Raw genomic sequence first — 16,714 nt, 5'->3', positions numbered from 1 at the left:
TCTCCTTCAACCTTAGAACTCTTCTTCCCTCTTCAACCTTCATTTCTCTCTTCCTTCAACTTCCACCAATGGTGAAATCCAATTCCGACAAGTCCTCCAAAAACCCAGAACAAGACATAAACCTTCTCAAATCCGACGTTGCTTCTTTCGCTTCCTCACTCGGCTTATCCACCTCTGAATCCACCTATTCTGGTTTCAACGATGTCGATTTTCGCAAAAAAACCAAAACACCAAAGAAGCAACAACAAACAACTGAAAAATCCACAACCCATAATACCCAGAAGCCAAAAAACAAAACTTTACCACAAAACAACGAAACCCATGAACCCAATAGACCAAAACCCAAACCCCCAGTTCTGTCACTAGACGATGGGAACAATGAAAAAGGGTTCAACAAGTTCAAGAACCTTCCAAAGGTTCCATTGGTGAAAGCAGGTGAATTGGGTGTGTGGTATGAGGATGCTTCTGAGTTGGAATCAAAGGTGATTGGAGAAGGGAAGGGTGTTGAGATAAATAATGTTGAAGAGTGGAAAGGGTTTGTGGAGAAGAAGAAGGAAATGGGGGAGAGGTTGATGGCACAGTATGCTCAAGATTATGAGAAATCTAGAGGCAAAAGTGGTGATATTAAGATGTTGGTTTCTACACAGAGGTCTGGAACTGCTGCTGATAAGGTTTCGGCATTTGCTGTGTTGGTTGGAGATAACCCTATTGCTAACTTGCGATCAATTGATGCTCTTTTGGGTACATTCAATTAACATCCTTCATTTTTAAGTTTATTCAGTTTTTTCGGTTAACTTGTTAAGTTATTGTCTTATTGATGCTTAGGAAGTGTTTAGTAGTCGTGCGACAACGAGACAGGAAAAATATTAGTTTTTTTTTATGTGTGGTATACATATAGCTTATAATTAGAACAGTACATGATGCAACAGTTTAAAATGAGGATAGTTTGGTTCCACTAGAAGGGTAGAACTAAGGAGAATGGACTAGGATACTCCATTCTGTCGAGTTCTGATACCAAATGCTATTTTCGTTAGTTTGAAGTTTGAAATTTATGCCGGTATTACATTTGATTTTTTTCTCCTAGTGTTTATAGAAAAGTAAATTTCAGTAGGTGTGTTGAAGAATAAGCAAGGATTCTGCAGAGAGAAATATTTCAAGTTCTGATAAGTTGTTTTTCTATGCTGTGTGTGAGCTTAATATTTTTCTGCACATATTTCCTTCTCAAATTAATCATTTTTGACGCTAGCCTTCTAAAATCTTCTGAGTTTTTATGTCATTTGATGCGACTGTGACATATCATCCCCTCAGGACTCGAACTAGGGGCAGCCCAATGTACGAGGCTCCCACCTAGTGGGGTCTGAGGCAAATCAATATGTATTCCAATCCTAGGAGTTTCATTTACATCAAACACTAAACCAAACATGTTTTAAATAACAAATAATTATTTAAATGTCATGTTTTTTCTCCTCAGTTATTGAGTTTAGTGTGAGATTGCATCTCTATATTTATGCTTTGACATTACAGTAACGTGCACACACGCATGTTGTCCTCTCCATATGTGCTTTGCATTTGAGCCTTTGATGGATTTTATTGTTTAATTTAGGAATGGTGACATCCAAGGTTGGGAAACGCCATGCCTTGACTGGTTTTGAAGCACTTCAAGAATTATTTATCGCAAGGTCTGCATTTCTCCATTGTCTCTCACTCTCCCAATTCTGTTAGGGGCGGCTATGATATAATCATCAAAACCTTTAAAGAAAGATAAGAAATACATTGAACTGTTATTAAAATTCTTCTATCAATAAAATAAAACCACAAATGCATTACAAAGTGTTCTTAAAGAACAAGTTGAAATCTCTTAATGTGATAACTATGTAAGTCCTTTGTGCATGCCACATTACTCTAATATCATATGTCATAATTGTCATGTACTTTTATGTTTTGCATTGTAAGTTGTATTTTAACTGAATATTTGGACTGTATGAGACGAGGGTGAGCCTTGTTGCAACGGTAAGGTTATTTGCCTTTTGACCTGTAGGTCATGAGTTCAAACCCTGGAAACAACCCTTTCACATGAGAGGGTAAGATTGCATACATGTATTCTCCCTAGATCCCACTAGGTGGGAGCTTCATGCACTGGGCCGCCCTATTTGGACTGTAATAGAGAACTTTCTAATTTGCATAGCATTGAATCAGGTGTATCATCAGTGCACTGATCTAGTACTACATTTTTTGATATTGTCCTGCAGCTTATTGCCTGATCGTAAATTGAAGAGCCTGATACAGCGTCCATTAAATCACATTCCCGAAAACAAAGATGGTAACTCCCTTCTACTTTTCTGGCATTGGGAGGAATGTCTGAAACAAAGGTATGCAAGAGAAACTTAGTTTGCAATATTTGTTTTGACTCTGAAGGGGGTTTGTTTAGCAAATTAAAAATGGAAGTGCACATGATGATTGCATCTTTGTTTCCTTTGCTTTTCACGCACCCTGTAGCTTCAATTACTTACTCCACCATTATAAGAATAATTTGAATCTGATTGCATTTCCACAGATTTGCCCCCTGCTAACTTTAGCACCATATAGTTTAAAATTTCCCCATATGATTACTTTGTGACACGGTAATCGACAGTTTGCTTGAGTTTAAGAGTTTAAAGTGTAAAGAGTGTAACATAAGACAGCCAAATTAGTTATAAGTTTGTCATACTCGTTGTACATGTGGCACATTTTGTCAGATACATTTATTTTTGTCTGACTGTAATCATAGCACTAGATATATACTCAGCTTAGTTCTCTTGATCACTCTATCAAATACGCAATTCAGATCCAATTTCTCTCATTTTTTCACTGACTCTGGCACCATTCATTGAGGAACCATAATATGGCAATGTTCAGCTAATAGTTTCTGATGTTGCAGATATGAACGGTTTGTTGTTGCACTTGAGGAAGCATCCCGAGACATGCTGCCTGCGCTAAAAAACAAGGCGTTGAGGGTTGGTTTTCTGCACACTTTTTGTCTCATGTTTTTGTGTACTTATTTCAGCAAATTAATAAGTCACCCTTACAAGTGACTTCAGTTTATAATTTATTAATACAAAAAATTGGTTGCTATCGGAGATAATCTATCTTTCTTGCTCAATCTTCAATTTGTAGTCGTTTTTTTATAAAAACAAGTTATGCCACATGTGAGGACATGTTCTGAGATTTGGTGTAACATGGAATCAGAAGTATCAAGTGTATTGGTTAGTTACTAACAATTGGGTATTGTCTCTTCCTTTGTTGCTTGCAGTCCATATATTGTCTATTGAGTAGGAAGTCAGAGCAAGAGCGCAAATTACTTTCTGCTATCGTTAATAAGGTGAGTTAACCCTGAGCCACAACATATCTAATTTGTACCTGTTTGATAGTCATCGGATTCAGTAGGTGGATAGTGTTTTGCTATAATTACTACAAGCTGTTACTAAGATATTTTTTGTCTTGTGTTCTTGGGGATTTTGGAATACTTTAGCTTGGGGATCCAGATAATAAGGCAGCATCTAATGCAGACTTTCATTTGTCAATGCTTTTGTCTGATCACCCAAATATGAAGGTATGGATATTTATCAACCCACATTGCCTCAACCTTCTAATTTAGTTTGGGTAGTATCAATATTGAATGTTTGAGCCAATGTTTCTAGTAAACAGATATACTTGAAGAAAATTTACAAGCTAATCAGCTTTAGCCTTTTATGTGCCTCTATTTTTTCATTTCCTTCTTGTTTAGAAGATATCGACTATTTCCATTTGGGGGTATTTGACAATGATATCCATTCTTAACATGCATGACGCTAATGCTTTTATTAACTTTCTAATTTGTTTTAACTGATGTCTTTGCTTATGTTACCTTTTCTTTACAGGCTGTGGTTATTGACGAGGTGGATTCTTTTCTTTTTAGGCCCCATCTAGGACCACGTGCACAGTACCATGCTGTATGTCCCAAAATTTTATTATTCTTTTTCTTGTATAATTCAATGCAATAATTCTTACATATTTGGGACAAAGAAACACAAGTTTTACCTTTATCTATCCTAGTATGTTTGTGATAGTTTATACATCATTATCTGTTACATTGTTATTAAACTTGGTCTCTACCCAAATCCATATAGACATGGTTTGACTGAAGAATCTCATTATATGGATTATCCTCAATTTCAGGTTAACTTCTTGAGCCAAATCCGTCTCTCAAACAAAAGAGATGGACCGAAAGTGGCGAAACGTTTAATAGAAGTATATTTTGCACTGTTTAAGGTATCGGTTTTACCTAAAATCCTTGTTCCTCTATGCTTCTCTCGAACAGAAATGTAAATAATATGCATTTGTTCTACATAAGTTAGAAATTAGGTAACATGGAAAAAAGAATTGTATTAACAATAAGATGTGTTCAGGTGTTGATCACTGCACCAAACAGTGAAGAAAAGCTTGACAAGACCAGCAAGGAAAATCCAAAGGAGAAGTCAGAAGGCACACAAGAATCACATGCTGAATTGGACTCCCGGCTTCTGTCGGTTCTCTTAACTGTAAGTATAATATTATGATTTTCATGGAAATTTAGTGATTGTGTGATTTCTTTTAACCTTTAAATTTAATCAAAATCTAGTTTTTCAGTCAGACCTATCTTGAATTTGTCAAACTTTTGCTATTGCCCTTTTGATATTCTTACAGGGTGTAAATAGAGCATTTCCTTATGTTTCAAGCGATGAAGCTGATGACATTGTTGAAGTTCAAACACCAGTACTTTTTCGACTGGTAATTCCTAATTTGATAAAATAATTGAAGTCTGTGTGCCGTATATCACTGACATGTTGCATCAGCATTACCATCACATGGTTATTGTTCCCAGATATGGTAACAAAAGCTGCAAACTTGCAGGTTCATTCAAAGAATTTTAATGTAGGAGTTCAAGCACTGATGCTTCTCGATAAAATCTCATCTAAGAATCAGATAGCTAGTGATCGGTTTTACCGTGCTTTGTACTCCAAACTTTTGCTTCCGGCTGCCATGTATACATCCAAGGCAAGCAAACTCAATTTGCATTTTACTTTTGGACAAAAAATGCTTCTGCATTTCTTTACTCCTCTGTCGTTCCCCCATCATTTGTTTGTTTTCAGGCAGAAATGTTTGTTGGACTTCTCCTTAGAGCAATGAAACGGGATGTTAATTTAAAGCGTGTGGCTGCATTTTCTAAACGCCTATTGCAGGTGAGTATTCAACAGCACTTCCTCTGCCATTCTCCTTTTATAAGATAACATATTAATCATAATGTAATCTTAATTTTTTTACCAGGTTGCGCTTCAGCAGCCACCACAATATGCATGTGCATGCCTTTTCCTTCTTTCCGAAGTCCTTAAAGCCAGACCACCGCTATGGTAAGGACATTTGTTCTTTGGTCTATGTCACGGCTGTTATTACTACATCTTTTTATGTTGGTGTAGAAGGTATATACCTTGGTGCGGCTGTGTATTTAGTCAAGTACTGACAATTTTGCTTTAGAATGAACTACTTATTCATTTGAACAGAAAAAAGTCATGTACTTATCTTCATTTATCATTTAGGAACCTGGTGCTGCAGAACGAATATATTGATGATGAACTTGAACACTTTGAAGATGTTATAGAAGAGACTGATAATGAACCTAGCACCGCATCAAATAAACAAGATAATGAAACTGGGCTTATTCAGAATGGTGATGATGCTGATTCTGAAAGTGAAGATGATCTTCCAGCATCTTCTCAAGATGATGATTCAGATGATGCTTCTGAGGATGGAGATTTTGTGCTTGCAAGGAAAGAAAAAAATAGTGCAATATCAAAATCAGTGTCTAATAACGAGGGTCAGCAAGTACATGCATCTGACAAAAAGTCTATCCTGCCTGGAGGCTATGATCCACGACACAGAGAGCCTTCTTATTGGTAATTTGCTTTCTTATTAGTCCTTATTTCAGATATCCTAAAGTTATTAAAATATTTCTGCAACTCTTTGCTTAAAGCACCAGGTCCTTAGAATCTTAGATAAGCTACACATAATGTCTAAGACATTTCATATTGCTTCTAACATGATGGTACACCATAAGGGGGAATAGTTACAATGTTCTGATTCCCATAGTATATAGGGGAAATTACAATGACCTCCCTCGGTGTGTGGCTTAATTAATGACACCCTCCTTGTTTAAAAAATTACAGAAATCTCTGTTGAGATTTAGTTATCATTACAATGACCTCCCTTAAGGAGAGGTAACTGTTCCTTTTGAATTAAGAGGGATGAGTGTTGAATATAATTAAGTGAAACCTCAGAGGAGGTCAGTGTAATTTCCTTATTTTCCCTACACTATATGTTTGGAACTGAAAGTGGTCCAAAGTGCTGGTATTTGATATAATATCAGATGCGGGTGCGAGAGTTCTAGTTAGAAAGATTATGTTGATGACCATTGCACTATTTTCATTATATCCATTCTGTCTGATGTACCTTCTGATCATCTTTCTGCATCATAAATTACATACTTTGTTCATTCCAACAGTAATGCAGACCATGTAAGTTGGTGGGAGTTAATGGTACTTGCTTCTCATTCGCACCCTTCAGTTGCTACTATGGCCAAGACTCTTCTTTCTGGTGCCAACATTGTGTATAATGGAAACCCCTTAAATGACCTGACTCTGACCGCTTTCCTAGACAAGTTTATGGAGAAGAAGCCGAAGCTGAGCACATGGCATGGTGGTTCACAAATTGAACCTTCCAAACAGGTAAAAGTGTTATTTTTTACTAATCAACAATTTATCCTTTTGCTTTTTCAGCCGCATGATTTCTAAGTTTAATGCACAATCCTTGAAGATAGTGTTTGATCAGTGGATACTGGATAGAACAGAACTGTTTTGTTCTCTTTGGTTTCACATCTTTTAGTGAATCCAAAATGTTGTTTTGTCAGTCAATAGTATTGTTCCGTTCATAAACTACATCAATCACAAATCATAACTCATGTTTAGTTCTGACATGTCTATCAAACACTACCTCAAACTTCTTATTCCATGTGTTAATATGTTTTTTTGTTTTGCAGTTGGACATGAACGCCCATATGATTGGGTCTGAAATGCTTTTACTGGCTGAAGAAGATGTACCACCAGAGGATCTTGTGTTCCACAAGTTCTATACAAACAAAATGAACTCCCTTACAAAACAGAAGAAAAAGAAAAAGAAGACAGCCAATGAAGAGGATGCTGAGGACTTGTTTGATGTGGATGGCAGAGGGGCTGATGGTGACGACGAGAGTGATAATGAAGAAATTGAGAACCTGCTGGATTCTACTGATCCTTCTTTTGAAGCCGTGGACTATGATTATGATGATTTGGATGCAGCTGCTAATGAGGATGATGAAGACTTGATTGGTGATGTTGATGATGCTGAGGAAATGGACATACCCTCCGATATGGGAGAGGAAGATGATGATGATGATGCTCCTCTTCTTGATGAGGACGATGGTAGTGATGATAATATTGAACTTAACGCTGGGGATATCGATGATGCATCTGATGTAGAGGAGATTGAAGTTGACAAGAAAAAACGAAAACGAAAGAGCGGTGGCAAAAGTGGTGCATCTCCATTTGCAAGTTATGAAGAGTTTGAGCATCTACTGGAAGATGATGACAATAATGAGAAGAAACCTTCTCCAAAGAAGCACAAGTCTAAGAAGAATAAGAAAAAGTAGTCTTATCAAATTCTCTTCATTTTCCCAAAATATTATTTGGTCATTGATTTTTGTTAAAGGACACCTATGGCTAGATTAATGGCTATGTATTTTTATTCCTAATAGTTTTGATAGTGTTATTCTAATACTGTATGTGGTGGTGGCCATGTTTTCATTAGTTCTTCATATAATTTGGACCCATCTTTGGGGTAGTGTATGATTTTTTACCTATAATTGGGATCTACTACCCCCAAAGTCTTAATGTCATGTGAGCTATTTATGGGATAATTTGGATTCCCGAAATTTTTGAGACTATTGAATGATTTTATTTATTTAACATAAAATTTATTTTCACTTGTTTTAGTTCTTGTCTATTATCTTGTTTTATTTACCCTCTAGTTTTAAATTACAAAAACGAAACTTTAGTTTTATTAGGTGAAGTTAGTGACATTTATAAAACAATGCTAATATGTTATATCATAAATCATTCTCTTTGATGTCATATTAATTTCTAATTTTTTTAATAGATTTATTGATGATTATTCTAATTTTTTTTAATAGATTTATTGATGATTATTCTAATTTTTTATGTGTAGTTAAAGTTTTATATATTTTACCCACAGTTAATTATCATCAACCTTCAAAAAAAAAAAAATCCAAATGAATAATTATTAATATATACACTCGGTTTATCTCAATAGCCAGTCTGGTACCCATTTTCGCATTTTGCTGTGATAGCATAAACATTGCCATTTTCAGGCAAACAAATTTCCTCTTCGGAAGTTCTCATGTTCCACTTCCTTTTAAAACCTACCTACATGTCTCTGTTTGATCATATACAGATACATAATTTGACCCAAGTCTACACATAAAAACAAGAGAAATACATATGCATCCAAAATATTACTTTTATACATTATTACTGGATGTATTTAGTATGTATATACTGACAGTGTAACTATTTTTTACACTGTCAATAAATTATCTATCATTGATTTGTTAAACACTATTGACTATCAACCAAAAATAATACAAATCAATGGTAAATGATGGACTGACAGTATAAAAACTTTACACTGTCAGTACATAAATTTTAAACTTCTACCGTATTATTCAGTAGTCATGTTTATTCATAATTAACTCTTCAAAAAACTAATACAAATAAATAATAAATTATATACTAAATATGTATAAATCTTTATACTAACACTACACAAATATCATACTCTAAAAATAACAAAAGTTGTGTTAAATAATAGACAACTAATTAAAACTTTGTCTAAACAAAATACATATTGCCGATTATTTGCTGAAATCATAAAAAAAACCATACACACCCTTTAAACTCTTTTATAAGTACAGAATAAGTATATTCTCATACACAGGATATAACTAATCTTATTAACTATATACTCAGTAGTGTTTGATATATATCTTATTTTCGGAGATAAATTATCCGATAATTATTAGTTACCAGATTTGGACACACACTCTCCCTGTTTTGTTCTTCTAACGACAACTTCATTCCTAGTTGCAATCTAGATTGTTCACAACTTTGTTACCTCCAAAATCGATTCACCCAATGAACTCCAAAAAAACCACCACACTCTCCTCATTTCTCTTCACCCTCCTCTTTCTTCTTGCGTTTCAAAATTCCCAATATGCCCTCGCCGGAAAACGCAAAGTCCATATCTCCGACGAGTTGGACGACGTTTACGACGACGAGGAAGACGATGATTGGAAAGAATGGGGCAAAAAACCCACACCCGATTTTCCACCCTCCGATATTACCAAGATGGAACCTTCTCAGATCCAAGCTGAGATGGCCAAACGCCACACCGGACCTGTCATCGGATTCGTCAAACTCCGGTTGGGTGTTCACCGCACTCCGGTCAGTATATTTTACCCACACATCATGTTTTTGTTTTCTCTACTTCTTTTGGTATTAGAATGTTACTATGTGAAATTGTGAATGTTGTTTTGTTTCAGAGCTCTATTAATCTAAATTTAGTTGGAAAGAGGAAAAAGGGTTAAGATTAAAAAAATTATTGTGTAAAAATTGATGAAATTATATAAATTATGGTGTAAGTTAGGATTTACTTGTGTTTTTGGTTTAGACTTAAGATCAAAATAATTAGTTTTACCTGAGAATCTATTGAACTTAAATAGAAGCTATTCAAAGTGGATTCTGATCATACTGAGCAAATTGATTATTTTGATATTATGATTATTGAAGGATTCTTATTACTGTAAATTTCTTGTAAGCAACTATTTAAAAAAAATAATAAGTGATTTTATGGAGAAACAATCTCGAACAAACACATTTTAAAGCTATTGTGGCTTATGTTTTACCTATTAGTACTAGTTTGACTAGTATTTGATATTTGTTAAAGATAAAGTTAAAATTTTCAATTTCCGAGGAATTAAATTGAGATGCTTTTTTTTTTCCAGGGAACGAAGTTGTGTGTTCGCTCTGTTGTTTTTTGCAATTTAAGTTTCGCTCACGTCCAATTATTATTTTCTGAAATTTGAGCTAACTTTGTCAATTTTGCTCGTAATTCTTACTGGGTTTGAGTTAAAGTTGTGATTTTTTCTGCAAATCTATTAGTTTTCTATTTTGAGCTTGAATTCTAGTTAATTTGGGATTTTTGCATGTGATGCTTAATTACTTTGAGTTTGAGTTGAAGTTGTAAATTTTAGTCGTTATTCTTACTTAGTTTTGGTGGATTCTGGTGAGCACATTCACTAATAACCATTTCTTGTTTTGTGAAACTGAGCTTGGATTTCATTTAAAAATGTGATTTTTGTTGTTATAATTCTTGAGTGGTGTTTTTGGCTACTGAGTTCATCAATGTTGCTTGAGCACCGTGTCTATTTCAGCCAATCCATGAACTGTTTCCCGGGTTGTGAATGTGTAGATGACATTGTGCTTCATTTTTTTACTCTGATCAACACCCTTGTAATTTGTTCTTGGGATCGGTTATGGTCTTTTGTGATGGAGCTTTGGTTTAGAGTGGAGTGTTGTTTCTACTTCTTATGTCAGGGGTTTATATCTATATTTGATTTCTAGTATAATGATGTTAAATTTTCAGCCGGACCCTTTGTTTACCTTGACGATGTATTTAGAGGAGCTTGACATTTTAATTTCTACTTAATCTCTTATAATTTACTGTTACGTGAGACTTTTTGGTATGAACTTTTGGATGAATGTTATGTTAAGCACCATAACCATTTTCCATGCTTGCTTTTAGGACACAGTAGCTGAACTTGCCATGAAGTGGACACACGTTCTGAGAACTGGAGCTGTTGGAGTGAGGTTCATGGGTGTTGATCAGAGTACAATCATGTTCAACATGGAAAGCTTGAAAGATTTGGAGGAGGTATGGTCTCTCTTTATTTATTTATTTACCGATATCCTTTCAAACATGAACCAAGAATAGAAGCAGTAACTTGGCATATTAATTTCAACAAACCACAATCTGCTGTTATGTTCTTCACCTTAATTTCAATCAATGAACCTTACCTTTCATTTCTCTGTTGTTCTATTGAAAGTCTAGCGTTAGATTCAGCCTAGAGGAAATAGTTCACATCCTTAGTTTATGATGTGTTTGTTGATACTGTCTCATACTCATGATGAAATCAGTTGAAGGAGTTTGTCTTGGATCAATCAGAGGCATACGAGATTAAAATGGGGGAACAAGTTTTTCGAAGACCTGGAGATCCACCACTAGATGAAGTTGTTCAGAGGCTTCACAGTGAGAAAAGCAAAACAGATAATGCCGATCCAGAGGAAATTGATGGAAATTTGAAAACAGAGTTGTAGTTAAATAGCATTGTCATAATTCTCTAGAATTTGAGATAAAACCACTGTCAATTTTCGATTTTTACCTCCCTATTTCATTGAGTCAATCCTTGACTTATGACACTTTCTTCCTCTTCTTTTAAATTGATCAATTGCTTCCACATGCTAGTGAAGCAGTAATCACTTGGCAAGCAAAGGGAACTTACTTCTATAGATTGAAAGATTTCAAAAGAGTAAACACACTGTGTCCAGAGTTGGCTTTTCAAGTAAATAGTTACAATATCTTCAAACATTATAGATCTCAAACCCACTTTTCATTCTAGTTCATAGATATGAACCCCATGAAAGCATAATTTCATTCTCAAATGATTAGCAATCAATGAAGCAAGACTACTATATCAGCTTCTTACTGAAGTCAGAGAGCTCAAGAAGCTGAACCCTAGGGTTGGCTGCTGCCTCTTCTCTCTCTTTCTGAGTGTTGAATCCCCAATCCACTAATCCAAATAACCAAGCTTAGTAAATATACTACTATGAATAACACAACACTGCAAAATATAGAAACTGAAAGAAAGAAAATGCAGGGGGTGCAGAAGTTATAATGAGATAAGAGAGAATAATTCTACCTAGATACAAATTCCATTGATCTAACTCTGGTTCTTTGATGACATTTTTTAGGGTTGCTAGCCTGTCTTCCACAAAGCTGTTCAGAACTAACTTCAGTTAACTTCTCTTAAAGCACCTTAATAGTTCAACTAATGAGAAGGTTATATTAATTAAAATAACCATGAGACCAAAAAACTTACTGTAGTGTAAGCTCTTGGTGCTCTGGCATCTTTTGAAGCTTCTTTAGCACTTCCACCTTAGGACTACAGAGATATTTTAAGATAATTTTGGGAAAAAACAAGTTTCTCAATGAAATGAAGCAATTAAGAAACCAAAAAAGAAAATGAAGTATTAATATAGTGCACCACAACATATCAATAAGGACAAATATGTTAGAATGATACAAACCCAGTTCCAAGACCATATATTCTTTCTGGGGGTATAGTCACTCCAGCAAGCTCTTTCAGTAATGCATCAGCAAAGCGGCTCTGAAAAACAGAAGGGATAGGTGAATGAGTAGAAAATGGTGAGGAATAAGGGCATGGCAATATGAAAATGCAAGCTATGCCTTTTGCAGGATCAAGAAAATGGCTCATTTATCTTTCCTTGCTGTATTTATTTTCCTTAACAAAGAAAGTAACATGATGTATTCTTAGGATTGTTGTCTTCATGCTAACAGCAAAGAGAGAAGGTTAGACCTGTTTTGTGGTGACAATGTACACTCTTGAGCTTGCAAATCTCAAAGCATCAGTAACACCAGGATACATTCTAGGAGTAAAGCATCCATTAATTAGCGATTTTAAATAAAGGATATAAGAAATGCTAGCAACACACTCTTTTATTGTGCCACATCTCGCAGTGTTTATTTAAGAACAATGTTTTTGCTTTGAAGGATAAGTGAAATATAGGGATGACAATGAAAACTGAACCTGTTGTACTCACTTGAACCCAACTCAAATTTAATGGAAACCCATTATGATTGGGTTTGGTTAAGTACAAACTCAACCCTGTTTCGTCCTGTTGCCATTCCTAGTAAAATATGTTGTGTGCAACATAAGCAAGATATTTGATTGGATTACCTGTTTGCTCCCATCCAGCCAGAAAAGTCAGTGTTCAACCATTCATCTCTGACCTTTCCAAAAAGATCTATCAGTTCATCCGGATTCTCATTCCATTCTTCTATCACAATGGGCTTCAATTTGAACCAGTTCTCCAATATATCCTCAACTGTGAGCCCCTCTGCCACCTTTCAGAAGAACTATGATATCAGTCAAATAGCATCATCATAGATAACAAAGTTCCTTAGAATCTTACTATATGATCTCCACTTATCAATACATGATAAAAATCAAAGCCAAAAGGTTTGCACCAGAAGAAAAAAATTAATCAAAACTGTGAACTTAAACCCACCGAAGACTTCCTGATGGAAGGAACTCTAGTCTCAAGCAACAATCTCACAAGTAAAAGAGTTTCATACCCAGTTTCCACCACTGGTCTCACCTGACATGAAAAAGCTATAAGTCCATCTTTTACATTTCACGGGTAGAAAGAAAAGTGATCAAACTCAAATGTTATATTACATCAGTTGTCTTGAAATTCCAACTTTGCTAGTATTTATATGGCATACATTGCATTAGTAGTATTAGTATTTAGTACTAAGGTCTTTGTCATTCCAATAAATACTGGTTGGAGTTGGAGGCATGGCTTCTCACTTCAAGATCCTAAAGGTTGTCATTGGTGCAAGACAAAGTTCATAACCAAAAAAGAAAGTTCATTTTTGTGCTACTGAAATGTTTGATGAAGTAAATATAATCTTTACCTCAATCTTTTTGACAATGAGTAAATTCTACTGCTTCACGTTTATTACTAGTCCTTAAAGTGCTATCTTATGATATTCCAACCACAATATTAATAGTTCAAAATGGTGAATGATGCTATCATCAACTAGGTCTGAGGAGAGTAAATGTACGCGATATTTCTCTTGCCAATGGAGATGCTATTTGCAAAATTTGAACTCATGATTTCCAAGTAACAAGACAAACAATGTTATCCGCGTTAGCCTCACAATATGCATGGTTTACCTCTAGTAAATTAAAGCTTGTTTCTTGTTTCCTTATGCACTAGTGACTAGTTAGTGCCAATTAAGTTGCTAACCTAGCAACATAGATAAAGTGTAAAGTAGAGTAGTTTAACAAATAACAAGACAAATTAAAAACAAGGGTAGGCATAAATGATATACTGTAATCATTTGGTCAACAATCCAATCTTGAGTGGTTGAATCCACACCATGAAACAAGGGAGGCCATCTCACTTTTGCAGCCTATAAATCATGAAAGTAAGTAATCACAGACTCAAAAGTGGTATCACAAATATAGAGAAAGAATGGATTGGATGAACCTTGAGAGCAGAGATAGCTGTCTCCCCACAAGTATCACACAGAACTCCATCAAAGTCAAGGGCATAGAGATGACCCATTTGCATTCTCTCTCTTCCTTACAAACTTGTTTCAAAGATATACTCAACTACCATTACCCGCCATCCAACCAGGATTGAAGTCTTTGCTCAAACTACCACTCAAATCCACACACGTGCCACTGCACCACTTTTTCTTCTTCCTATTTTTATTTATCTATTCAATATTCATAATTCATCATATATCAATCCACTACATCCTCATCATTGGTTTATAAATGAGATATATTGCATAGAAAGATTTAGGAGGAGAAATATCATTTATTATATTAGAAAGCTATCAACCACAACACAAATACTTAAATATCCTTTAAGTTACGGATATTTCATCTATTCGTATTCATAAAGTATCTAAATTAATTTTTTAAATAAATGAATTATAAATTCGATAATTTCTGTACACTCTTCAAGCGCTTCTTCAGTATCCCTTCAAACATTCCAAACTATCATAAAAAGAATCTTAACTGGGGTAAAAAAAGAGATAAAAGCATAATATAATTAATCAACTAGAAGAGAGAAATATAAAATATTAATATGATATATATTTGCATAATGATGATCAATGATTAACTAGGATTTATAATATTTTTATTTATGGATAATAAACAACCATTCTTAATTTTCATGATAGTTATCCTATCTCATTCATATATGCATCGCATGGGTGCTTCATAGTTGGAAAGTACATTGTCTCCTAAGGTACCTGCTTACCAACAAATAGGAGTATAAAAATACAGCTTTGGTATCACAAGCAAGTATTAGTATAGAAAGTAATTTATCATTTCCATTCATAATTGGTTAAACTGTAGTCTTTCAACTAAGTTACAATTTCTCAACTCTGGGTTGTTTGTTATGTGACACAAACAATTCGAATGTACTTATATAATGATAAATATAGTTGGGGTTGAACTTCACACTCACTCTCAATAACCACTTTGATTCTTTATTTAATACCAATCATACAACCAATGTCTAATTGTTAATGTCCATATAAACACCTCAATATGACTAATTGCTAATGTCTTAATTAATTAGTCATTTATGCAGGAAAAATTAATGTCTAGTGATTTTAATGCATAAGAATAAGAACAATGAGTTACAAACTTATGCCCCTATGTCTAATGAATCATGCATGTAAATTGAGAAAAATGTAACATCTCAATTGTACTAGCCGCCAATATTTTGGTCGATGCTAGCACTTTATCATAAGTCTATGTCTAGTAAAAAATATAATGATAAAATTTAGATATATGAACTTTCAACCATGCCTCCATATCTAATATTTTGGTCGATGCTAGCACTTTATCAAAAGTAAGTGTATGTCTAGTAAAAAAATATAATGATAAAATTTAGATATATGAACCTTCAACCATGTCTCTATATCTAATAACACATATTATGCGGTTTGAGAGTTATAAAATCACAATATTAGTTCTATGTCTAGATATTAAAAAGTGATATGCATGCAATGACAATTTGAGCAAGTCTATATCTAGCAAATATAAAAACTGTTGAGAATTATAAGTTCAAAATAATGTAGAAATATTTAAACAATTACTCTAAGTTTATGCAAAAGTTGATCAATACTAAAGCATGCATTAAGAAAATATAAGACTCAAAATGGAAAATGAACTTCATGGAATATTATTGAATCAAAGAGATGGTTACATTGAGTTTGCGCTACATTCAACCCCAACTAAAATGTACGTATTTAGCTACTCATATCTATACAATGTAAGAATGATAGGGATAATACACTCATGGGGTGGTAGAACCACACATAATTGAGTAATGAATAGCACCTATGAAACTTACACTTAGTTTCAATGAACTAAGTGAGCTAAACTCTATAAAATAAAGCTACAATGAGTACAGTTTGAATAATTAAGTAAGTGTACAAATGAAATGATTCCAAAGCCTATAAATACTATGTTGATGTTGGCTTATGCGCTTAGCGCATCGTTACTACGTTGAGCGTGTAATTCAGCTATCCAAATGTGATTCTTGGACGCATTAGGTTGCGCTGAGTGTGAGTGTTGCGTTGAGCGCACCACTCACTGTGTTGAGTGTGTAGGTTGTGCTGACTGTATTCCAAAGTGTAAGTAATTGTTGAATTCCTCAAA

The 16,714-nt window shown here is 34.5% G+C and overlaps 3 protein-coding genes across 4 annotated transcripts; 2 read left to right on the top strand and 1 right to left on the bottom strand.

Annotated features, from left to right (window-relative positions):
- LOC109338831 (CCAAT/enhancer-binding protein zeta) lies at positions 1-7,979 on the top strand. Its single transcript, XM_019576166.1, has 16 exons — positions 1-741; positions 1,604-1,679; positions 2,250-2,369; positions 2,918-2,993; positions 3,290-3,358; positions 3,509-3,589; positions 3,897-3,968; positions 4,195-4,287; positions 4,425-4,556; positions 4,702-4,785; positions 4,909-5,052; positions 5,148-5,237; positions 5,323-5,405; positions 5,592-5,948; positions 6,554-6,776; positions 7,088-7,979. The coding sequence occupies exons 1-16, from the start codon at positions 69-71 to the stop codon at positions 7,733-7,735; spliced, it is 3,021 nt and encodes a 1,006-aa protein (XP_019431711.1). The 5' UTR covers positions 1-68; the 3' UTR covers positions 7,736-7,979.
- A 1,226-nt stretch (positions 7,980-9,205) lies between these two features.
- Positions 9,206-11,769, top strand: LOC109338833. Of its 2 annotated transcripts, XR_002106597.1 has the most exons (4): positions 9,206-9,605; positions 10,966-11,094; positions 11,358-11,588; positions 11,650-11,769. XR_002106597.1 is itself a non-coding variant. In XM_019576169.1 (3 exons), exons 1-3 carry the CDS (start codon positions 9,297-9,299, stop codon positions 11,535-11,537), a joined length of 618 nt encoding a protein of 205 aa, XP_019431714.1. In that variant the 5' UTR covers positions 9,206-9,296; the 3' UTR covers positions 11,538-11,639. The 2 variants fall into 2 exon arrangements, 1 of the variants encoding a protein (XP_019431714.1); XM_019576169.1 differs by lacking the exon at positions 11,650-11,769 and having other exon boundaries at positions 11,358-11,639.
- LOC109338832 lies at positions 11,744-14,706 on the bottom strand. Its single transcript, XM_019576168.1, has 9 exons — positions 14,517-14,706; positions 14,359-14,439; positions 13,530-13,619; positions 13,199-13,365; positions 12,818-12,887; positions 12,528-12,607; positions 12,320-12,382; positions 12,140-12,216; positions 11,744-12,010 (listed from the first exon to the last, which is right to left on the bottom strand). The coding sequence occupies exons 1-9, from the start codon at positions 14,598-14,600 to the stop codon at positions 11,910-11,912; spliced, it is 813 nt and encodes a 270-aa protein (XP_019431713.1). The 5' UTR covers positions 14,601-14,706; the 3' UTR covers positions 11,744-11,909.
- Between the last annotated feature and the right edge of the window lie 2,008 nt (positions 14,707-16,714).

This window comes from Lupinus angustifolius, unplaced genomic scaffold (genome assembly GCF_001865875.1).
Source record: "Lupinus angustifolius cultivar Tanjil unplaced genomic scaffold, LupAngTanjil_v1.0 Scaffold_45_30, whole genome shotgun sequence".
NCBI lineage: Eukaryota > Viridiplantae > Streptophyta > Magnoliopsida > Fabales > Fabaceae > Lupinus > Lupinus angustifolius.
Note: the sequence above shows the minus strand (reverse complement) of the source record. Positions and strands in the feature narration are given on the sequence as shown.

Coding starts and splice junctions, on each gene's coding strand:
- LOC109338831 (XM_019576166.1), top strand. CDS start 69: ATGGTGAAATCCAATTCCGACAAGTCCTCCAAAAACCCAGAACAAGAC. Junction 742..1,603: donor ATCAATTGATGCTCTTTTGG/GTACATTCAATT, acceptor TGTTTAATTTAG/GAATGGTGACATCCAAGGTT. Junction 5,406..5,591: donor AAAGCCAGACCACCGCTATG/GTAAGGACATTT, acceptor TTTATCATTTAG/GAACCTGGTGCTGCAGAACG.
- LOC109338833 (XM_019576169.1), top strand. CDS start 9,297: ATGAACTCCAAAAAAACCACCACACTCTCCTCATTTCTCTTCACCCTC. Junction 9,606..10,965: donor TGGGTGTTCACCGCACTCCG/GTCAGTATATTT, acceptor GCTTGCTTTTAG/GACACAGTAGCTGAACTTGC. Junction 11,095..11,357: donor GCTTGAAAGATTTGGAGGAG/GTATGGTCTCTC, acceptor TGATGAAATCAG/TTGAAGGAGTTTGTCTTGGA.
- LOC109338832 (XM_019576168.1), bottom strand. CDS start 14,600: ATGCAAATGGGTCATCTCTATGCCCTTGACTTTGATGGAGTTCTGTGT. Junction 14,440..14,516: donor CAGCTATCTCTGCTCTCAAG/GTTCATCCAATC, acceptor CATGATTTATAG/GCTGCAAAAGTGAGATGGCC. Junction 12,011..12,139: donor TCAATGGAATTTGTATCTAG/GTAGAATTATTC, acceptor TATTTGGATTAG/TGGATTGGGGATTCAACACT.